This window comes from Cebidichthys violaceus, unplaced genomic scaffold, assembly GCF_023349555.1.
Source record: "Cebidichthys violaceus isolate CVI_PGR_0920_01 unplaced genomic scaffold, fCebVio1.0.p SCAF_58, whole genome shotgun sequence".
Taxonomy (NCBI): domain Eukaryota; kingdom Metazoa; phylum Chordata; class Actinopteri; order Perciformes; family Stichaeidae; genus Cebidichthys; species Cebidichthys violaceus.
In genome coordinates, this window is record NW_027176794.1 from 572337 (window position 1) to 596151 (window position 23815).

A 23815-nucleotide genomic window follows, 5' to 3' on the forward strand; every position below is an offset into this window, starting at 1 on the left:
TAGATTTTCTACGCTCACTGCTCCTTTTTATATTCTCACAAGAATGTCTGAAATATTAGTTTTCTCCTGCAGGACACCTGTCAAGTGACTGAGACTAAGAAAGTGTTTCCTGGTCTGTGTAATCAGAACTCACAATATGAGCATGTTTCTTTTATTATTTGATCAGAGTGAAGTCAAACATATAAAGTCTGTGTTGAGGTTTGTGTAAACTAAAGAGATATATTTATATTTTTAAATTATTTTTTTACCATTTCTTCAAGATGACATCTATTTTTTAATTCAGACTTCATAAAAGAAAAGCTTATATAAATAGAAAAGCTTATATGCAACATAAGAGCCACAATAAATACATAGAGATTCATGAAAGGTTGTGCATTCAACTTGCTGCTTCCCAACACCAAATACCTTTATTTCTACATGTTGATACATTCAAAATTATTTCAAATCCTGTCAGGATGAAGAAGCAGAGCGATGTAACATGAGTTTGCTTCCTGTAAGTATTTATCTTTTGAAAAAGGTTGTTTGATCACTTTGATCAGTCAATGATAAGAGAGAGAATTCACAACATGAGAAGGTTACAAATCTGCAATTTATTCTATGAAGCAATAGCTGCTCTCAAGTTCAGGATGGTCCATTACAAATACAAGATTCAATATAAGAGTATGAATCTCAAATGCAGATATGAGAGAAGCAATATCTCCTCATAAACCTCCATCATACATCTCACTACTGGTGATATTGGCGTAGCAACAACATTGTCAAAAATGTTTGCAAAATGTTCTAGTTTCATCTCTATTATTTATTGTAAATATATTAGATTGTTGGTAATCTTCTACTGATATTGGTGACTTCACACAAATATAACTTGTGTTGTTTTTCTAAGATCGTTTTTGCAGAATAAGAGACTAAAACATAACTTTTCTTTCTTTCGTTTAAAGAATAAACAACATGGCAGACGTGGGGTGAATCCAGATTTCACATGTTCAGGATGAATATTTAAGACATTGAAAACTCTGGCTTTAGCCTCAACATAGCTCACTACGCCATCAATCTCACTTCGTGGTTCACTCCTCTGGAAGAACAAAGACTACAGAAACACACAAGAGGCAAAACTCAAGCCCACCATTCACACAGATAGGAGGAAGGAAACAAACACAAGGAGTGAGATCCAAACGTCACTGGCCCTGGACCAAGATGCTGTAGCTTGAAGTCTTGTTGTGGCACAAATTCAGAGGTTGAGTGTGAGAATGAAATTAAAGGGAACCAAGGTGTGTTTTATCTGTTTTGACACAGTATTTAGGAACAAAAAATTCTTTGGAATTTGGCTCTTACAGGTACCGATTGCGCAATGACTGACCTGCTGGAAGGTTAAGGGCAACAGGTACAAAGAAAATTCTGTGGAATTCTCAGACAGGGAATGATTGCATTACTGGCAACACGTATACGAGGCCTGAAGTAATCAAAGAAAAAGTAAATAACTGAAGGTTAGGACAAAAAAAAAGAGTTTTGAGTCTGGATTTAAAAGCCTCAACTGTTTGATGTACTTATCGGATGTTGGTTGCATTTAAATAAGTATACCTGTAGATTTGTTTTGGGGGAAAATATCTTAAAAACTGTGTCAAAGAATCTGAACTGATTTTATAGTACTTGTCACTATTTCCTTTTCACATTCAGTCAAAACAAGCCCACAATATAAGAAATGCAAGTACAAAAGGACAAACTTTAAGAGCAACTGATGATTTGAGTAGTTTTTTGACTTGCAAGAATTGACTAGTGACATTGGAGGTTTCCTTAAGTTACATCCAGCAGCAATCATATATCTTTTGATCCTACATACAGATAAGGGTGTGTTGCATCACATTTGAATGAATCTATTGTTTTCTGTCAGACAAACCAACATGTTGAACAAAGAGTTAATTCAGAGACAACTGACCCACTCTGTAATGTGTCACCTGGTAATAGGTTTAAGTCCAGATGCTCTAGATTTCTAGTTTAGACTTTAGAGGCTGTTGACGCTTCATAATGTTGCTCTTCTTTGTTTTTGAATTTTGGAGGAAAGACAGACAGGACTTATTGTCAGTATATTTTTTTCATTTGGTTAGTTTCTCTGTGCTCCCTTTTTATGATTTCAGAAGAATGTATGAAATATTGTTGTCCTCCTCCAGGACACCTGTCAAGAAACTAACGAAGAAAGTTTCTCCTGGTTTGTGTAATCAGAACTCATAACATGCAAAAATTAAAGATCTTTTTCCGTGTTAAGGTCTGGGTGGAGATTTATTTACCTTTTTAAATCTATTTGTCACCATTTGTTCCAGCCAAGAAAACTTACATTTTAGATATCAGACAAATGCTGCATATAAGAACCACAAGAAATATATAGAGATTGTATTATTTTATTTTATCTTTATTATTTCAATAGAAGGTTGTGTTAGTAAATTCTAAATCAATGTCAAATCATTTCAGGATAAAGAAGCAGAGCACTTTAATATCAGACTGCAGCCTATTTTTAGTGTAAAGGTGTGAGGGGCTCATCTTTGGTTTTTTTCAGCTGCACAACATTAAGCACAACCTTTCCTCCATGACATGGAAGTTCTTGGAAGAGACTCAGATGAATGTAGTCATCTCCTCCAACATGAACCTGTAGGTAAAAAGAGAGGAACATTGGACATCTGAAAGAACATATTTGATCTTGTGTTGCTGAACTCTGAGGACCTTCTACCATCAGAGGTGTGTTTATGGTTTAACTGGTGTTTACTGTCCTGCCATGAATTTGACATGATATCAGATTCAACTGGATGTCACAAATATTGTTAATTCAACTTGTATATCACACAAAGACACATCTGAGGCTTTCATTTTTTTTTAAATATCACAATATTATTTACCTTGATGAGGAAGTTTGTTCCTGCCACAATCTGATTCCTGTATTTAACTGCGTTGAATTCACGAAAGTTGAATCCAGACAATTTAGGTTTCACCTGTGTATGAATGAATTAAAATGTGATGTAAATCCAGACTGAAATATAAACCAGGGTTGAGAGACACTCAGAGAGTTAAATGTGGTTTGTGGTGAAGAATGAAGGTAGATTGAATCTCACCTGATCACAAATCTTCTGAATGTCCTCATTGGCATCCATTGTGTCACTCCATCCTCCAACTCCAGCCATTGTCACAAGGTCCATTGAAGTTAACAGAGAAGTCAACTGTCTGCTTTTACGTGTCTCGTGTGTTCATTTCCAGCTGGTTATCAGATGTATTTATACTGTGTAACCACCCTGGATACAGACTGGAAGTTGGCTCTGATGAAGTTCTGGGTGGAGCTACAGTGAAGCTGTGACCTCACATGATTGTGGTGAAGAAACACAGTGTATTGCTTGATCCATTTAAATAAGTATACTACATGTAGATTTTTTTAATTGAAAATATCACTTTAAAATGTGACAAAGAATCTTTATCAATCATAGAGTTGTTGACTTAATTCCTGTTCACATGCAGTTAAAATAGCCTCTTTATTGTGTAACAACTCTGAGATGAAGGAGCAGAGTATTCATATGAGACTGCAGATATATAACTAATAGAACCTGTTTATGTTAAATATGGAAACATGACTTCAGTCAGTGCATTTCCCTGTTTGGTTAGATTTTCTACGCTCACTACTCCTTTTTATATTCTCACAAGAATGTATGAAATATTAGTTTTCTCCTGCAGGACACCTGTCAAGTGACTGAGACTAAGAAAGTGTTTCCTGAACTGTGTAATCAGAACTCACAATATGAGCATGTTTCTTTTATTATTTGATCAGAGTGAAGTCAAACATATAAAGTCTGTGTTGAGGTTTGTGTAAACTAAAGAGATATATTTACATTTTTTCATTAATTTACTATTTCCTCAAGATTTTGTTGGATCTTTGATATCAGACTTCATAAAAGACAAGCAAACGTTGCACATGAGAGCCACAATAAATACATAGAGATATATAGAAGGTTGTGCATTCAACTTGCTGCTTCCCAACACCAAATACCTTTATTTCTACATGTTGATACATTCAAAATCATGTCAAATCCTGTCAGGATGAAGAAGCAGAGCGTTGTAATATGAGTTTGCTTCTTGTAAGTATTTATCTTTTGAAAAATATTGTTTGATCACTTTGATCAGTCAATGATAAGAGAGAGAACTCACAACATGAGAAAGTTATTACATTCAACTAATAGTCATTCAGCCTGTATATCATACACACATTTGAAGCTTTACATTTTTTTGTTTTCAAATATCACAATATTTTTTCTCCTTCCACAACATGACTCCTCTAATTCCTGATACTTCTTGCCTGTCTTTTCCTCCTGTTGACGCTTCACCTGCATATGAATTAATTCAAACGTGATGTAGATCCAGACTGAAATGCAGAGCAGAGGGTTGAGTGTGAGGAATGAAGGTATAGTGATGCTTACCTGATCACAAATGGTCTGAGTTTCCACAGTGGCATCTCTTGTCTCAGTGAATCAAGGTTTACCATTAATTAAACAATGTGAATTTAAATAAATGTACTACATGTAGATTTTTCAAAGTAAAAATTAAAGGTAAAACTAATATGGTGGACAAATGTGACAAAGAATCTGCTCCCATGAAGTATTTGTAACTGTTCACATTCAATAAAAACAAGGCGACAATAAAAGAAACGCTGGTACAAAAAGACAAACAGGCAACTAAGAGCAACTGATGATTTGAGTAGGTTTGTTTAATGGTTTTAATAGTCAACAGCTGCAATATTTGAACATTTTTGACTTGTAGGAATTTATTTGCGACATTGAAAGTTTTCTTAAGTTGGTCCCATATTGCAGAAAGTGACATTTCCATGTTTCCATTTTTCTTTATTATAAAAAAGGTGCTAAATTGATACCTTGAAAGTATCAAAAAACTCAACCATTGAGAAATTCACGCACAGCCTGATTCAGAAACTGGGCCTTTAAAAGAGCCGTCAGCACCGCCAGAGATACTCTGTCACAAAGATGAAGCATTTCTAGTTCAGTGTGGCTGTAAAGCCTTGTGCACAGCCACACTGACTATAATCCTGCAGGCTTAATAATAATCATAACTAGAGAATTTGGCTGTGTGGCTGCTACTGCCCGAAGACGTTGCAATATATATATATATATATATACGCCAATATTACCAGCAGCAAGATGTATCATTGGGGCTCATTTGAGATATTGCTTCTCTCATTTCTGCATTTGAGATTCATTCTCTTGGATTGAATCTTGTATTTGTGATGGACAGTTGAGACAGTAGAGACTTGAGAGCAGCTATTGCTTCACAGAAACACATGCGTGTGTGTCACTAATTATTCATGTTGATTTGGGCAAATACTAACCTTTGGAAATGACGGGAGCTATTGTTAAGTCTTGTTGTGGCACAAAGTCAGAGGTTGAGTGTGAGAATGAAATTACAGGTACCCAAGGTGTGTTTTATGTGTTTTGACACAGTAAGTAGAAAAAGACAAAATCTTTGGAATTTGGCTCCTACAGGTAACGATTAATCAATGACTGCTGAAAGGTTAATAACAACAGGTACAAAGAAAAATTCGTTGGAAGTCATTGCATAATCGTTACCTGTAGGAGCCCAATTCTTTGGAATTGGGCTCCTACAGGTAACGATTATGCAATGACTGACATGCTGAAAGGTTAATGGCAACAGGTGTTGGGAACGAAAAGGAGCGTGTTTGAGTTATCAGCAAATGTGAAAAACTAAATTATTGACATCAATATAATTATTAATGTCAGTAAGATTATTAACAATTATTATTAATAATAATAATAATAATAATAATAATAATAATAATAACAATACAGTTTTGAGGTTTTGAGGTTTCAAGGTTTCGCAGAGTTTGATGGTTTCAGGGACAGGCAGAGCTGCAGCACCGGAACCCCTGTGGAGCCTGTGGTTCTCGGCCAATGAGACCCAGTGATGACAAGTCACACTGAGGTGTGACTTAGCTTCTCCTGGAGCATGGTGTTATCTTGAACTCAAATCAGGCTTTTTGCTGAACAAGCAGGCCCCAGGTCTTTTCCTTTCTTCAAAGCACATGGTGACCACAAGCACATAGTCAGACCCCAACACAGGTACAAAGAAACATTCTTTGGAATTCCCAGACAGGGAATGATTGCATTACTGGCAACAGGTACGAGGCCTGAAGTGATCTTTAAGAGAACTCAGGAGGTCTTTCAAGCCTCATGTTTAAACAAACTGTCACTAGCCGTGATGATTAAAACATTAGCTGAATGCAAAAAACACAAATAAAGCTGATTCTGACCCAACAAGGAAACAGTTGTTAACTTTCTCAAAGCAGGTGTGACTTACACAGAAGAAGCCCATCATTCACACAGATAGGAGGAAGGAAACGAACACAAGGAGTGAGATCCAAACGTCACTGGTCCTGGACCAAGATACTGTAGCTTGAAGTCTTGTTGTGGCACAAATTCAGAGTCTGAGTGTGAGAACGAAATTAAAGGGAACCAAGGTGTGTTTTATGTGTTTTGACACTGTAATTAGAAAATGAAATATGACTTCTACAGGTAACGATTGCACAATGACTGACCTGCTGGAATCATAATGGTAACAAATAAGAGGCCTGAAGTAATCAAAGATTCATCAAATAACTGAAGGTTAGGACCAAAAGATGAGTTTTAAATCTGGATTTTAAGGCCTCAACTGTTTGATGTGAGCAGGAAGGTCATTCCAGAGGAAGGGGCCGTTTTCAACACTGTTAAAGAATGATTTCATTTTAAAGCTCTGTGTCACTTTATTCTGCACATTTTCTGATTTTCAATAAAGACAACTTTGCATGTGAAGTGTGTTTGCTTCAGACTCTCTAGAAACTTCACTTTGAGTGTTTATATGAGTTAACGCCCAACAACATTTGTTGGACTTAGATTATAGCATTTGTGTTGCATTTTATGGCCATTTAAAACATATGTATTACTCATGTCTCCCATTGTACAAGGGATGCTTGACTGGTTCACCTAAAAGACATGATTTAAAATATTAAGATATTTAGTTTTATACAGATTGTCCAGCTGCAACTTTTTATTGAGCTGGAAATTTGAAACTGGAAATTGAGAATGAAATTAAAGGGAACCAAGGTGTGTTTTATCTGTTTTGACACAGTATTTAGGAACAAAAAATTCTTTGGAATTTGGCTCCTACAGGTACCGATTGCGCAATGACTGACCTGCTGGAAGGCAACAGGTACAAAGAAAAATTCTGTGGAATTCTCAGACAGGGAATGATTGCATTACTGGCAACACGTATACGAGGCCTGAAGTAATCAAAGAAAAAGTAAATAACTGAAGGTTAAGACAAAAAAAAAGAGTTTTGAGTCTGGATTTAAAAGCCTCAACTGTTTGATGTACTTATCGGATGTTGGTTGCATTTAAATAAGTATACCTGTAGATTTGTTTTGGGGGAAAATATCTTAAAAACTGTGTCAAAGAATCTGAACTGATTTTATAGTACTTGTCACTATTTCCTTTTCACATTCAGTCAAAACAAGCCCACAATATAAGAAATGCAAGTACAAATGGACAAACTTTAAGAGCAACTGATGATTTGAGTAGTTTTTTGACTTGCAAGAATTGACTAGTGACATTGGAGGTTTCCTTAAGTTACATCCAGCAGCAATCATATATCTTTTGATCCTACATACAGATAAGGGTGTGTTGCATCACATTTGAATGAATCTATTGTTTTCTGTCAGACAAACCAACATGTTGAACAAAGAGTTAATTCAGAGACAACTGACCCACTCTGTAATGTGTCACCTGGTAATAGGTTTAAGTCCAGATGCTCTAGATTTCTAGTTTAGACTTTAGAGGCTGTCGACGCTTCATAATGTTGCTCTTCTTTGTTTTTGCATTTTGGAAGAAAGACAGACAGGACTTATTGTCAGTATATTTTTTTCATTTGGTTAGTTTCTCTATGCTCCCTTTTTGTGATTTCAGAAGAATGTATGAAATATTGTTGTCTTCCTCCAGGACACCTGTCAAGAAACTACCGAAGACAGTTTCTCCTGGTTTGTGTAATCAGAATTCATAACATGCAAAAATTAAAGATCTTTTTCCGTGTTAATGTCTGGGTGGGTATTTATTTACTTGTTTTAATCTATTTGTCATCATTTGTTCCAGCCAAGAAAACTTACATTTTAGATATCAGACAAATGCTGCATATAAGAACCACAAGAAATATATAGAGATTGTATTATTTTATCTTTATTATTTCAATAGAAGGTTGTGCATTCTACTTGTGTTAGTAAATTCTAAATCAATGTCAAATCATTTCAGGATAAAGAAGCAGAGCACTATATCAGACTGCAGCCTATTTTTAGGGGCAAGGTGTGAGGGGGGCATCTTTGGTTTTGTTCAGCTCCACAACATTAAGCACAACCTTTCCTCCATCACATGAAAGTTCTTGGAAGAGACTCAGATGAATGTAGTCCTCTCCTCCAACATGAACCTGTAGGTAAAAAGAGAGGAACATTGGACATCTGAAAGAACATATTTGATCTTGTGTTGCTGAACTCTGAGGACCTTCTACCATCAGAGGTGTGTTTATGGTTTAACTGGTGTTTACTGTCCTGCCATGAATTTGACATGATATCAGATTCAACTGGATGTCACAAATATTGTTAATTCAACTTGTATATCACACAAAGACACATCTGAGGCTTTCATTTTTTTTTCAGATATCACAATATTATTTACCTTGATGAGGAAGTTTGTTCCTGCCACAATCTGATTCCTGTATTTAACTGCGTTGAATTCACGAAAGTTGAATCCAGACAATTTAGGTTTCACCTGTGTATGAATGAATTAAAATGTGATGTAAATCCAGACTGAAATATAAACCAGGGTTGAGAGACACTCAGAGAGTTAAATGTGGTTTGTGGTGAAGAATGAAGGTAGATTGAATCTCACCTGATCACAAATCTTCTGAATGTCCTCATTGGCATCCATTGTGTCACTCCATCCTCCAACTCCAGCCATTGTCACAAGGTCCGTTGAAGTTAACAGAGAAGTCAACTGTCTGCTTTTACGTGTCTCGTGTGTTCATTTCCAGCTGGTTATCAGATGTATTTATACTGTGTAACCACCCTGGATACAGACTGGAAGGTGGCTCTGATGAAGTTCTGGGTGGAGCTACAGTGAAGCTGTGACCTCACATGATTGTGGTGAAGAAACACAGTGTATTGCTTGATCCATTTAAATAAGTATACTACATGTAGATTTTTTTAATTGAAAATATCACTTTAAAATGTGACAAAGAATCTTCATCAATCATAGAGTAGTTGACTTAATTCCTGTTCACATGCAGTTAAAATAGCCTCTTTATTGTGTAACAACTCTGAGATGAAGGAGCAGAGTATTCATATGAGACTACAGATATATAACTAATAGAACCTGTTTATGTTAAATATGGAAACATGACTTCAGTCAGTGTATTTCCCTGTTTGGTTAGATTTTCTACGCTCACTACTCCTTTTTATATTCTCACAAGAATGTTTGAAATATTGTTGTCCTCCTCCAGGACACCTGTCAAGTAACGAAGAAAGTTTGTCCTGGTTTGTGTGATCAAAACTCACAACATGAGAAAATTAAAGATCTTTTTCCGTGTTAAGGTCTGGGTGGGGATTTATTTACTTTTTTGAAATCTATTTGTCACCATTTCTTCCAGCCAAGAAAACATGTATTTTCGATATCAGACTAATGCTGCATATAAGAACCACAAGAAATATATAAAGCTTTTTTTTATGCTTTCTTTATTATTTCAATAGAAGGTTGTGCATTCTACTTGCTGCTTCCCAACACCAAATATTTGTATTGTGTTAATAAATTCAAAACCAATGTCAAATCATTTCAGGATAAAGAAGCAGAGCACTTTAACATGAGAATGCAGCCTATTGTTAACTGTTGAAACAGGTTGTTTGATCAGATGGGAAAAGGCGTGAGTTCGTCTTCTTTGGTTCTCTTCTGCTTCACACCACGAATCTGAACCTTTCCATCAAATGGTTTGTAGAGACTCAGATGAATGTAGTTCACTTCTCCGAGATGAACCTGTAGGAAAAAAGAGAGGAACATTGGACATCTGAAAGAACATATTTGATCTTGTGTTGCTGAACTCTGAGGACCTTCTACCATCAGAGGTGTGTTTATGGTTTAACTGGTGTTTACTGTCCTGCCATGAATTTGACATGATATCAGATTCAACTGGATGTCACAAATTATGTTAAATCAACCTGTATATTATACAAACACACATCTGAGGCTTTCATTTTTAGTTTTCAAACATCACAATATTATTTACCTTGATGATTAAGTTTTCTCCTCCTCTCACAGACTGATTCCTGTATTTAACTGCTTTGAAATCCACATAGTTCGCCCCTGTCATCGTCTCCACTTGAGGTTTCTCCTGTGTATGAATGAATTAAAATGTGATGTAAATCCAGACTGAAATATAAACCAGGGTTGAGAAACACTCAGAGAGTTGAGTGTGGTTTGTGGTGAAGAATGAAGGTAGATTAAATCTCACCCGATCACAAATCGTCTGAATTTGCTGGTTGGCATCCATTGTGTTACTCCATCCTTCAGCTCCAGCCATTGTCACAAGGTCCGTTGAAGTTAACAGAGAAGTCAACTGTCTGCTTTTACGTGTCTCGTGTGTTCATTTCCAGCTGGTTATCAGATGTATTTATACTGTGTAACCACCCTGGATACAGACTGGAAGGTGGATCTGATGAAGTTCTGGGTGGAGCTACAGTGAAGCTGTGACCTCACATGATTGTGGTGAAGAAACACAGTGTATTGCTTGATCCATTTAAATAAGTATACTACATGTAGATTTTTTTTTAGGTGAAAATATCACCTTAAAATGTGACAAAGAATCTTCATCAATCATAGAGTACTTGACTTAATTCCTGTTCACATGCAGTTAAAATAGCCTCTTTATTGTGTAACAACTCTGAGATGAAGGAGCAGAGTATTCATATGAGACTGCAGATATATAACTAATAGAACCTGTTTATGTTAAATATGGAAACATGACTTCAGTCAGTGTATTTCCCTGTTTGGTTAGATTTTCTACGCTCACTACTCCTTTTTATATTCTCACAAGAATGTATGAAATATTAGTTTTCTCCTCCAGGACACCTGTCAAGTGACTGAGACTAAGAAAGTGTTTTCTGGTCTGTGTAATCAGAACTCACAATATGAGCATGTTACTTTTATTATTTGATCAGAGTGGAGTCAAAAATATAAAGTCTGTGTTAACGTTTGTGTAATTTAAAGAGATATATTTAAATTTTTAAATTAATTTGTTACCATTTCTTCAAGATTTTGTCGGATCTTTGATATCAGACTTCATAAAAGAAAAGTAAACGTTGCACATGAGAGCCACAATAAATACATAGAGATAAATAGAAGGTTGTGCATTCAACTTGCTGCTTCCCAACACCAAATACCTTTATTTCTACATGTTGATACATTCAAAATCATGTCAAATCCTTTCAGGATGAAGAAGCAGAGCGTTGTAACATGAGTTTGCTTCTTGTAAGTATTTCACTGTTGAAAAATGTTGTTTGATCACTTTGATCAGTCAATGATAAGAGAGAGAATTCACAACATGAGAAAGTTATTACATTCAACTAATAGTCATTCAGCCTGTTTATCATACACACATCTGAGGCTTTACATTTTTTTGTTTTCAAATATCACAATATTTGTTCTCCTTCCACAACATGACTCCTCTAATTCCTGATACTTCTTGCCTGTGTTTTCCTCCTGTTGACGCTTCACCTGCATATGAATTAATTCAAACGTGATGTAGATCCAGACTGAAATGCAGACAAGAGGGTTGAGTGTGAGGAATGAAGGTATAGTGATGCTTACCTGATCACAAATGGTCTGAGTTTCCATAGTGGCATCTCTTGTCTCAGTGAATCAAGGTTTACCATTAATTAAACAATGTGAATTTAAATAAATGTACTACATGTAGATTTTTCAAAGTAAAAATTAAAGGTAAAACTAATATGGTGAACAAATGTGACAAAGAATCTGCTCCCATGAAGTATTTGTAACTGTTCACATTCAATAAAAACAAGGCGACAATAAAAGAAACGCTGGTACAAAAGGACAAACAGGCAACTAAGAGCAACTGATGATTTGAGTAGGTTTGTTTAATGGTTTTAATAGTCAACAGCTGCAATATTTGAACGTTTTTGACTTATTTATAGGAATTTATTTGCGACATTGAAAGTTTTCTTAAGTTGGTCCCATATTGTAGAAAGTGAGATTTCCATGTTTCCATTTTTTTAATCATAAAGCAGGTCTAGGTGCTAAATTGATACCTTGAAAGTATCAAAAAACTCAACCATTGAGAAATTCACACACAGCCTGATTCAGAAACTGGGCCTTTAAAAGAGCCGTCAGCACCGCCAGAGATACTCTGTCACAAAGATGAAGCATTTCTAGTTCAGTGTGGCTGTAAAGCCTTGTGCACAGCCACACTGACTATAATCCTGCAGGCTTAATAATAATCATAACTAGAGAATTTGGCTGTGTGGCTGCTACTGCCCGAAGACGTTGCAATATATATATATATATATACGCCAATATTACCAGCAGCAAGATGTATCATTGGGGCTCATTTGAGATATTGCTTCTCTCATTTCTGCATTTGAGATTCATTCTCTTGGATTGAATCTTGTATTTGTGATGGACAGTTGAGACAGTAGAGACTTGAGAGCAGCTATTGCTTCACAGAAACACATGCGTGTGTGTCACTAATTATTCATGGTGATTTGGGCAAATACTAACCTTTGGAAGTGACGGGAGCTATTGTTAAGTCTTGTTGTGGCACAAAGTCAGAGGTTGAGTGTGAGAATGAAATTAAAGGTACCCAAGGTGTGTTTTATGTGTTTTGACACAGTAAGTAGAAAAATTCTTTGGAATTTGGCTCCTACAGGTAACGATTAATCAATGATTGACCTGCTGGAAGGTTAAGGTACAAAGAAAAATTCGTTGGAAATCTTTACCTGTAGGAGCCCAATTCTTTGGAATTGGGCTCCTACAGGTAACGATTAATCAATGATTGACCTGCTGGAAGGTTAATGTACAATGAAAAATTCGTTGGAAATCGTTATCTGTAGAAGCCCAATTCTTTGGAATTGGGCTTCTTAAGTCATAAGATGTCACACCTGTATGTCAAGTTGGGTTTTTGTCCTGTCTCCACGTTTGTTTTGTGACTTCCTGTTTTATTTTGGAAATTAACTCTCCTCTCGTTTCAGGTTCCTTGCCCTTCCTCATGTGTCACCAGTCTGATTGTCTTCCCTGATTCCTGATTGTCTCCACCTGCTCCCCCACTTCCCTCATGTGTACTTATAGTCTGCGTCTCCCCTTGTCCTGTGCCAGTGTGTCATGTCCTTTTGCCTTGCACACCCGCCTCATGATGTGAGGAATTTTAAGTTTTAAAGCATTCCTAGAGCTGGATATTATGTGTCACAGTGTGTTTACTTAGGAAGTGTTAAACCAAGGAGTGTGGTCATTGAATGTATATTGAGTGTCTGTGATGGGGGTTTGAGGAATGCCAGGAGGTGTAAATCTGCGGGGGAAGAGGGTAGTTCACAGAGGTGTCTGCCCAGGACAATGGGTCAGGATCCAAGGAGGAGCCCATTGGACTTAAGTCAATCGTGGAGCTGATCGATAGGTTGAGGAATGTAACTCTGGGGGGGCAAAGGAGCTGTTTGTCCCCTGAGAGAATCGGACTTCCTTCGTACCATGGGGCAGATACATCTATCTGTCCTGCGGTATGAACGGGGTCTCGTATTTCTTGAAATATTTTACTATCGATAGTGTAATTTGGTTTGTAATTGTATAGCTTCTGTTTGTTATTAAATATCTTTTGATTTGATTGTAAATCGGAACCAGCTGGTTATTTGATACGACTCTGTTGACGAAAAGTACAGTAGAGAGCGTGAGCTGCGGCCTTCCATAGCGAGAGAGGTAGAATCCCAACAAATGGAAACCACGAAGGGACTCTCTTGGCGGACCTCGAGACACGGACTGGATGAGGCATTGGCCGCCGATACCTTCGGGGCCCCACTGACAAAGGTAAAGCAGAACCGTTTTAATAAAATCTGTATAGTTATCATAGAAATACTTAGCGAAGGTATCGGAGGCCAGCGCTTCTGAAAGCCGGACACGAGGAGACCCCGCAGCAAGCTGGTAAAGTATATTTTTAAAGTAATTCAATGTAGCTACAAGACTGTATTGAATGCGGAAGCACATTTGCAAGCTGAATTACAAATAGTTGTTTGTGATATTTGATTGTTGTCCAGCAAGAGTGTGGCCTAGCCGTGTTAATAGCTTATTGTGGTGGGACGAGGTTACGGCTAAAGCCGGGTTAATGTATACTCTGTGAGCTGAACTAAGGTTGCGGCAAAGCCGTCATAAATGTATTAATTCTGCAGTTCTAGCCAAAGGTACGTCTTGGACGATATAGGAGCACTGAGTGAGTCAAGCCATACAATGAATTGCGGGTAGATTACGTTTAGTGGGTGACGATCGCTAAATAGTCCTACGATGGCGTCTTGTGTTTGATGAAACAGTGACTCATAAGGGTCCATTGTGAACGGTAAAGTTGTTATATTTCATGTAAGGGTCCATTGTGAATGGTAAAGTTGTTGTATTTCATGTAAGGGTCCATTTTGAATCGTAAAGTTAGAGTGTTAGCTACGGGCACATAGTCGCCGATAACTTAGCTTTTTGTGTGTGTGTGTTGACTAAAGACACGTGGACGCCGTTAGCACGTGCAGGTTGTTAGCGTGTTTTGCTAGAAAACCTCATTACCCAGAAACCAGAAGGGGTAATTAAAAATAGAACTACAAAAGTACGTCACCCAGTGGACAAGAAGAAAAAGTTACAATAGTGAGTCTAGAGAGATTTCTTATATTTGGATTTTCATTGTTTTACAATTTCATTTTAATTCTATAATCTATCGATTTTCAGGTTTTGTTTTTTTTTTGTTTTTTTTTTGATTTAACAATTTTAAGTTTTGGCCTATGAAAATTTGGAACAACTTGGAGTGTGCTTGGATCAAAGAAAAAGGTGAAGCAGATAAAAATGAAATGATGTCCAAGAGGGAAAGACAGAAATGTTTAAAGTGGACTGGAAAGCATATGATATGTGGAGAGAAAGGAATGCAGGAGCAGAAAGGAAGGTGACACACACATACATACATACATGCATGCATACATACATACATACATACATACATACATACATACATACATACATACATACATACATACATACATACATACATACAAGAATTGGATTGTAAATTTTATCTCTACATGAGACAACGTTGCACCCAACTGCAGATTAGCGAAGATGTATTCTAACGTTTACTGCTGATCTTTGGGAAGTTTTTGTTTTGTTTTGTTTGCTTTTTAGTTGAGGTACATGGTCGGGTGGATCCTGATCTGGGGTCTCCGCTTTGCTGCCATACGCTCCCCAGACACAAACATCATGAACGACACCCACCACTCAACACGCCGAGGATGAAGAAGACGAACGAGACTCATTCAAGATCTACAGTGTCGGCCCTGACTGAAGGCTTTTCACCATCTATGAGCCTGGAAAACATCACACAAGAAAGTTGTGTGACATGGACAGAGAAGTTTAGTCAGCACAGGCACAAGGATGCCCAGCTGATAATGTATCAGGCCATGAGAGAGAGGAAGCTGAAAGAGGGGCTGAGACTTTGACACACACCAACTGGAGACTTTGGTTGCCATAACTGTGGCCGCTTGGACATTGGAGAAGAGGCTGCTCATTCTCCATGGAGCGAGTGGTGGGAGGGCTCGACAATCAGCCATCAGACTGGCGAGGGGCAGCAGGCAAGCGGAGTGGACCCTGGTGATGGACCAACGACGAGCACACACATTACAACACAGAGGGTGAGTTAACTTTAGATTCTTTAGATGACAAACTTGTACATGCAATACACACATTGGAAGTTAGACAAACACCACTCACACCCACATAGCACATGTATTCGAATGAGAGTTTATTGGAAGAAATACTGCCGTTGTCTCTGTTTCTGTCTCCCACACAATCTGAGTTGTTTAAGGACGAGGTTCCACATGTGTTCTGGTACGAGGCCCAGGAATGCTGTGGAAGGACATGTCGGACCGGCAGCAAGTCAGACTCAATTCACCACCGTTGGACGACAATGAAACACCGAGAACTATGTGGCCTTAGAGGCATTATGTGTTGTCCACTGTTTTTTAACATGCAAACTGTTTAATACACTCACTCTGAAGAGTGAGTTAGGGGGGAATTGTGAGGAATTTTAAGTTTTAAAGCATTCCTAGAGCTGGATATTATGTGTCACAGTGTGTTTACTTAGGAAGTGTTAAACCAAGGAGTGTGGTCATTGAATGTATATTGAGTGTCTGTGATGGGGGTTTGAGGAATGCCAGGAGGTGTAAATCTGCGGGGGAAGAGGGTAGTTCACAGAGGTGTCTGCCCAGGACAATGGGTCAGGATCCAAGGAGGAGCCCATTGGACTTAAGTCAATCGTGGAGCTGATCGATAGGTTGAGGAATGTAACTCTGGGGGGGGGGGGGGCAAAGGAGCTGTTTGTCCCCTGAGAGAATCGGACTTCTTTCGTACCATGGGGCAGATACATCTATCTGTCCTGCGGTATGAACGGGGTCTCATATTTCTTGAAATATTTTACTATCGATAGTGTAATTTGGTTTGTAATTGTATAGCTTCTGTTTGTTGTTAAATATCTTTTGATTTGATTGTAAATCGGAACCAGCTGGTTATTTGATACGACTCTGTTGACGAAAAGTACAGTAGAGAGCGTGAGCTGCGGCCTTCCATAGCGAGAGAGGTAGAATCCCAACAATGATATCAGCAAATCCAAGCCTGAGTATTGTCTATCCCGTTCCTCGTTTCTTGTTTCTAGTTTCTTCTGTAAGAGCGACCTTGTTTTGCCTTTTGCCATTTTTGATCATCCAGCTCTTTGAGTAGAATCAGAGCTTTTTTATTTGTAGCCTTTTGCCTTTCTTGCGAAGTGATTTTTGGTTTGGCTTTTGCCGTTTTTACTTCACTGCCCTTTGAGTTAAATCGGAGTTTTTTTTTTTTTAGTTCTGCTTTTTGAGTTTGTTTTCCTGCCTCGCTAAAAGAGGCTTTGTTTCCAGAGATTTTCCTGAGTCTTTTTGTTGTAAATAAAGGATCGTCAATTGAACCTTAACATCTGCGTCCGAGTCCTCATCCGGAGTTCCCTCCGTGACATAAGAAGTCATAAGAAGAACTCACAATAATCTTAATATCAGTAAAATTATTAACAATTATAAATAATAATAACAACACAGTTTCGAGGTTTCAAGGTTTCGCAGAGTTTGATGGTTTCAGGGACAGGCAGAGCTGCAGCACCGGAACCCCTGTGGAGCCTGTGGTTCTCGGCCAATGAGACCCAGTGATGACAAGTCACACTTAGGTGTGACTTAGCTTCTCCTGGAGCATGGTGTTATCTTGAACTCAAATCAGGCTTTTTGCTGAACAAGCAGGCCCCAGGTCTTTTCCTTTCTTCAAAGCACATGGTGACCACAAGCACATAGTCAGACCCCAACACAGGTACAAAGAAACATTCTTTGGAATTCCCAGACAGGGAATGATTGCATTACTGGCAACAGGTACGAGGCCTGAAGTGATCTTTAAGAGAACTCAGGAGGTCTTTCAAGCCTCATGTTTAAACAAACTGTCACTAGCTGTGATGATTAAAACGTTAGCTGAATGCAAAAAACACAAATACAGCTGATTCTGACCCAACAAGGAAACAGTTGTTAACTTTCTCAAAGCAGGTGTGACTTACACAGAAGAAGCCCATCATTCACACAGATAGGAGGAAGGAAACAAACACAAGGAGTGAGATCCAAACGTCACTGGTCCTGGACCAAGATACTGTAGCTTGAAGTCTTGTTGTGGCACAAATTCAGAGTCTGAGTGTGAGAACGAAATTAAAGGGAACCAAGGTGTTTCATTTTAAAGCTCTGTGTCACTTTATTCTGCACATTTTCTGATTTTCAATAAAGACAACTTTGCATGTGAAGTGTGTTTGCTTCAGACTCTCTAGAAACTTCACTTTGAGTGTTTATATGAGTTAACGCCCAACAACATTTGTTGGACTTAGATTATAGCATTTGTGTTGCATTTTATGGCCATTTAAAACATATGTATTACTCATGTCTCCCATTGTACAAGGGATGCTTGACTGGTTCACCTAAAAGACATGATTTAAAATATTAAGATATTTAGTTTTATACAGATTGTCCAGCTGCAACTTTTTATTGAGCTGGAAACGATTAAATAGAGACAAAAAACACACATGAGCCGTGGGACAAGGAAGCTTTTGTGCTTGTTTTGGCAGGAATTTAGAGGTTGAGTTTTAATCCAAGAGTATGAATCTCAAATGAACCTCAATCATCTTACTACTGTAATATTGGCGTATATATATATATATATATATATATATATATATATATATATATATATATATATGTATTAAATATATATTAAATATGTATTAAGTATATTATGTATTAAATATACATAATATACATATATATATGTATATATATATGTATATATATATATATATATATATATATATATACATATATATATATATATATATGTATATTAAATATACATATATTATGTATTAAATATATATTAAATATGTATTAAGTATATTATGTATTAAATATACATAATATACATATATATATGTATTATTTACTCTGAAAGTTCCTCAAAGTTCACTGAGAGACTCTCACAACAACACAACAAGATGGTTTCAGGTACAGGCTTGTCTTTGAGAATGGCCTCAAATAACTGATTGATGCCAAATCACCGTCATTCAGTAATTATGATGAAAGTCGTTAGAAGTAGTCGACACAATCACAAGGCTTAGAAAACACAGATAGAGCCTGTGGGGAACAACATCAGTTAAAAACTGTATTTTGACTCTTTTTCTACCTGAATTTAGTTTCTTAGCAGAAACTTCCTCTCCTCTGAGATTTAAAGTAAGGCTTTTAAGCTGTTATCCACTTTTCTTAACAAAAGTATAAAAACAGTGGTGAGAGTATTTTATTTTAAGTAACAGTAAAATAGATATCTTTATATTCCTGCCTTTGAGCAGTGGTGACCTAAAGTATAGAAGTGGGCTTTGATTGTCTTCAATACCCGAACCAGCCTTCTCTTTATGCATCCATGGTACCAGCAGGATGAATGCCCTGCCCCTCCCTCATTACCACCACTGAGAGGCCCTTGAGCAAGGCCTGTAATGCATTAGAGATCAGATCTCACTGTGGTGGATGGGTGACTTTCAGGTGAATTTGTTTTTTTATCTCTCAAAGTTCAAAGTTTTTTTTTCTTGAATGTCTCATTAAAGTCACCTTTATATTGTAAAAGTATTTAATAGCACACTGTATGACCAACACACACATAGTATATTGTGGGTGTTTAAGTGAAATATTCAATTCTGAGTCTTTATGGCTGTTACTAAGAGCAATATTTTTTTTTCTTTTTTCCATAATTCAATTTTACTCTGTGTTTACTGATATAAAACTCTCACCACTGATTTAGTATCATGCGATGCATCTACTGTTTCCCCGTATCTCTCTTTATTTCTACCAGGGACGTGCGGTGAGGGGAGGCAGGTGAGGCTCATCATGAAAAGTAAAAAACAAATAATGATAAAATACAAATTAATATTTCTCTACTGATCTGTGCTATAAATGTAATTTATATATGATTCCAATCATTTCAAGCATTTTTATAATCAAAATCGCTGACTTTGCGCATGTCTTGTTTTTGTTAAATATGGAAACATGACTTCAGTCAGTGTATTTCTACATTTGGTTAGATTTTATACCCTCACTACTCCTTTCAGAAGAATGTATGAAATATTCTTTTCTCCTCCAGGACACCTGTCAAGTAACTGAGACTACGAAAGTGTTTCCTGGTCTGTGTAATCAGAACTCACAATATGAGCATGTTTCTTTTATTATTTGATCAGAGTGAAGTCAAAAATATAAAGTCTGTGTTGAGGTTTGTGTAAACTAAAGAGATATATTTACATTTTTTAATTATTTTACTATTTCTTCAAGGTTTTGTTGGATCTTTGATATCAGACTTCATAAAAGAAAAGTAAACGTTGCACATGAGAGCCACAATAAATACATAGAGATATATAGAAGGTTGTGCATTCAACTTGCTGCTTCCCAACACCAAATACCTTTATTTCTACATGTTGATACATTCAAACTCATGTCAAATCCTTTCAGGAAGAAAAAGCAGAGCGTTGTAATATGAGTTTGCTTCCTGTAAGTATTTATCTTTTGAAAATGGTTGTTTGATCACTTTGATCAGTCACCATTTCTTCCAGCTAAGAAAACATGTATTTTAGATATCAGACAAATGCTGCATATAAGAACCACAAGAAATATATAGAGATTGTATTTGACTGATTGCTTTATTATTTCAATAGAAGGTTGTGCATTCAACTTGCTGCTTCCCAACACCAAATATTTTCATTGTGTCAATAAATTCAAACTCAATGTCAAATCATTTCAGGATAAAGAAGCAGAGCACTTTAACATGAGAATGCAGCCTATTGTTAACTGTTGAAACAGGTTGTTTGATCAGATGGGAAAAGGTGTGAGTTTGTCTTCTTTGGTTCTCTTCTGCTCCACACCACGAATCTGAACCTTTCCATCAAATGGTTCGTAGAGACTCAGATGAATGTAGTTCACTTCTCCGAGATGAACCTGTAGGAAAAAAGAGAGGAACATTGGACATCTGAAAGAACATATTTGATCTTGTGCTGCTGAACTCTGAGGACCTTCTACCATCAGAGGTGTGTTTATGGTTTAACTGGTGTTTACTGTCCTGCCATGAATTTGACATGATATCAGATTCAACTGGATGTCACAAATTATGTTAAATCAACCTGTATATCATACAAACACACATCTGAGGCTTTCATTTTTAGTTTAGCACTGTGGTTGATGGGTGACTTTCAGGTGAATTTTTTTTTTAAGCTTTCGAAGTTCAAATTTTTTTTTTCCCTTAAATGTGTCATTAAAGTCACCTTTAGGTTTTAAAAGTAATTTAATGTCACACTGTGATTTTCAGTCAGGTTTTCCAGAATAAAACAGGAGGATCATCAGCTAAAAGTGGACATTAACTTGGATTCATTGGTTGTTGATTTTACAGAGTAATTATGAAGGACACAATCCGCGAGCACAAATGAGATCCACGCGCGGGTGTAGAGGTCTCGCGCGTGCAACTCAAACAGCCACGTCACTCCGCACAGAATACCTCTGCTCGCACCAGCAAAATTGAAGCCCGCGAGGACAAAACCATGCTTTGCGGAGAGAGGAGCGTCCCCTGGTGCGCGACTTCTATCACTGCTCTTCTGATCACAAAGCTGTTTGTTCTTTTTGACACTAAGTGGGCGGACCAAGTCACCATCGTATCATTGGTTACAATCCTCGTCATTGGATTGATCAGATATTAATCCCGAGGTAAATATTGTACTTTTATTCTATACACCTCAGAGGTAAATATTGTACTTTTTACTACACTTTCTCAGAGGTAAATATTGTACTTTTTACTACACTTTCTCAGAGGTAAATATTGTACTTTTTACTACACTTTCTCAGAGGTAAATATTGTACTTTTTACTACACTTTCTCAGAGGTAAATATTGTACTTTTTACTACACTATCTCAGAGGTAAATAATGTACTTTATACTACACTATCTCAGATGTGTAGGAGCCATGAGTTATGTCTGTGTATTTATGTCAATATGTTTGTATTGGGAGCCTATACCTCAAGTTGACGACGGAGTGGGAGAAATAACGTTAATGTAATTATAAGTAAGTCAGAAGCTAAAGTGGTGATTAAAGGACAAATCAAAACGATATGGCAGAATGAATGGAGTAAAGGGAGCAAAGGAAGATATCTGTTTAAAAATAACCCATTGGTTGGGAGTGCAGGATCTAGTGGACGAACTAGAGAAGAGGAGATGATTATGACAAGACTAAGGAATGGTCATACTGGTCTTAACAGTCCCCTCTATGTTATTAGAAATCATAATAATGGAAAGTGTTAAATGTATGAAATAATGTTGTCCTCCTCCAGGACACCTGTCAAGTAACAAACAAAGAACGTTTTTCCTGGTTTGTGTAATCAGAACTCACAATATGGGAAGATTGATAATCTTTTTCCTTGTTAAGGTCTGGGTGGGGATTTATTTACCTTTTTTAATCTATTCGTCACCATTTCTTCCAGCCAAGAAAACATGTATTTTAGATATCAGACTAATGCTGCATATAAGAACCACAAGGACAATAGAGAAAAAATTTTCTTTTTTTTTTCTTTTTATCATTTCAATAGAAGGTTGTGCATTTCCACTTGCTGCTTTCCAAAACCAAATATTTGTAATGTGTTAATAAATTCAAACACAATGTCAAATAATTTCAGGATAAAGAAGCAGAGCACTTTAACATGAGAATGCAGCCTATTTTTAGTGAAAAGGTACGAGGGGGTCATCTTTGGTTTTGTTCTGCTGCACATTTTGAACCACAACCTTTGCTCCAAGTGCTTCTAAGACAATCATATGAATGTAGTCCACTCCTCCAACATAAACCTGCAGGAAAAAGAGAGGAACATTGGACATCTGAAAGAATATATTTGATCTTGTGTTGCTGAACTCTGAGGACCTTCTACCATCAGAGGCGTGTTTATGGTTTAACTGGTGTTTACATGACACCAGATTCAACTGGATGTCACAAAAAATGATAATTCAACCTATATATCATACAAAGACACACATATGAGGCTTTCATTTTTGGTTTTCAAATATCACAATATTATTTACCTTGATGAGGTAGTTTTGTCCTCCACTAATGGGCTGATTTCTGTATTTAACTGCTTTGAAATCCACATAGTTCGCCGCTGTCATCGTCTCCACTTGAGGTTTCTCCTGTGTATGAATGAATTAAAATGTGATGTAAATCCAGACTGAAATATAAACCAGTGTTTAGAGACACTCAGAGAGTTAAATGTGGTTTGTGGTGAAGAATGAAGGTAGATTAAATCTCACCCGATCACAAATCGTCTGAATTTCTTGGTTGGCATCCATTGTGTCACTCCATTCTTCAGCTCCAGCCATTGTCACAAGGTCCGTTGAAGTTAACAGAGAAGTCAACTGTCTGCTTTTACGTGTCTCGTGTGTTCATTTCCAGCTGGTTATCAGATGTATTTATACTGTGTAACCACCCTGGATACAGACTGGAAGGTGGCTCTGATGAAGTTCTGGGTGGAGCTACAGTGAAGCTGTGACCTCACATGATTGTGGTGAAGAAACACAGTGTATTGCTTGATCCATTTAAATAAGTATACTACATGTAGATTTTTTTAGGTGAAAATATCACCTTAAAATGTGACAAAGAATCTTCATCAATCATAGAGTACTTGACTTAATTCCTGTTCACATGCAGTTAAAATAGCCTCTTTATTGTGTAACAACTCTGAGATGAAGGAGCAGAGTATTCATATGAGACTGCAGATATATAACTAATAGAACCTGTTAATGTTAAATATGGAAACATGACTTCAGTCAGTGTATTTCCCTGTTTGGTTAGATTTTCTACGCTCACTACTCCTTTTTATATTCTCACAAGAA

General features: G+C 37.0%; 3 protein-coding genes across 3 annotated transcripts; all 3 read right to left on the bottom strand.

Moving 5' to 3' along the window:
- Positions 1-2379: 2379 nt before the first annotated feature.
- Positions 2380-3233, bottom strand: LOC137888828 (cystatin-B-like). Its single transcript, XM_068732331.1, has 3 exons — positions 3099-3233; positions 2886-2978; positions 2380-2638 (listed from the first exon to the last, which is right to left on the bottom strand). The coding sequence occupies exons 1-3, from the start codon at positions 3180-3182 to the stop codon at positions 2507-2509; spliced, it is 309 nt and encodes a 102-aa protein (XP_068588432.1). The 5' UTR covers positions 3183-3233; the 3' UTR covers positions 2380-2506.
- A 5008-nt stretch (positions 3234-8241) lies between these two features.
- LOC137888865 (cystatin-B-like) lies at positions 8242-9111 on the bottom strand. The gene is made up of 3 exons (XM_068732373.1): positions 8967-9111; positions 8754-8846; positions 8242-8505 (listed from the first exon to the last, which is right to left on the bottom strand). The coding sequence occupies exons 1-3, from the start codon at positions 9033-9035 to the stop codon at positions 8374-8376; spliced, it is 294 nt and encodes a 97-aa protein (XP_068588474.1). The 5' UTR covers positions 9036-9111; the 3' UTR covers positions 8242-8373.
- Positions 9112-9785: 674 nt separating this feature from the next.
- LOC137888864 (leukocyte cysteine proteinase inhibitor 1-like) lies at positions 9786-10718 on the bottom strand. The gene is made up of 3 exons (XM_068732372.1): positions 10579-10718; positions 10354-10458; positions 9786-10103 (listed from the first exon to the last, which is right to left on the bottom strand). Exons 1-3 carry the CDS (start codon positions 10645-10647, stop codon positions 9978-9980), a joined length of 300 nt encoding a protein of 99 aa, XP_068588473.1. The 5' UTR covers positions 10648-10718; the 3' UTR covers positions 9786-9977.
- Between the last annotated feature and the right edge of the window lie 13097 nt (positions 10719-23815).

Coding starts and splice junctions, on each gene's coding strand:
- LOC137888828 (XM_068732331.1), bottom strand. CDS start 3,182: ATGGACCTTGTGACAATGGCTGGAGTTGGAGGATGGAGTGACACAATG. Junction 2,979..3,098: donor TTCAGAAGATTTGTGATCAG/GTGAGATTCAAT, acceptor ATTCATACACAG/GTGAAACCTAAATTGTCTGG. Junction 2,639..2,885: donor GAACAAACTTCCTCATCAAG/GTAAATAATATT, acceptor TTTTACCTACAG/GTTCATGTTGGAGGAGATGA.
- LOC137888865 (XM_068732373.1), bottom strand. CDS start 9,035: ATGGCTGGAGTTGGAGGATGGAGTGACACAATGGATGCCAATGAGGAC. Junction 8,847..8,966: donor TTCAGAAGATTTGTGATCAG/GTGAGATTCAAT, acceptor ATTCATACACAG/GTGAAACCTAAATTGTCTGG. Junction 8,506..8,753: donor GAACAAACTTCCTCATCAAG/GTAAATAATATT, acceptor TTTTACCTACAG/GTTCATGTTGGAGGAGAGGA.
- LOC137888864 (XM_068732372.1), bottom strand. CDS start 10,647: ATGGCTGGAGCTGAAGGATGGAGTAACACAATGGATGCCAACCAGCAA. Junction 10,459..10,578: donor TTCAGACGATTTGTGATCGG/GTGAGATTTAAT, acceptor ATTCATACACAG/GAGAAACCTCAAGTGGAGAC. Junction 10,104..10,353: donor GAGAAAACTTAATCATCAAG/GTAAATAATATT, acceptor TTTTTCCTACAG/GTTCATCTCGGAGAAGTGAA.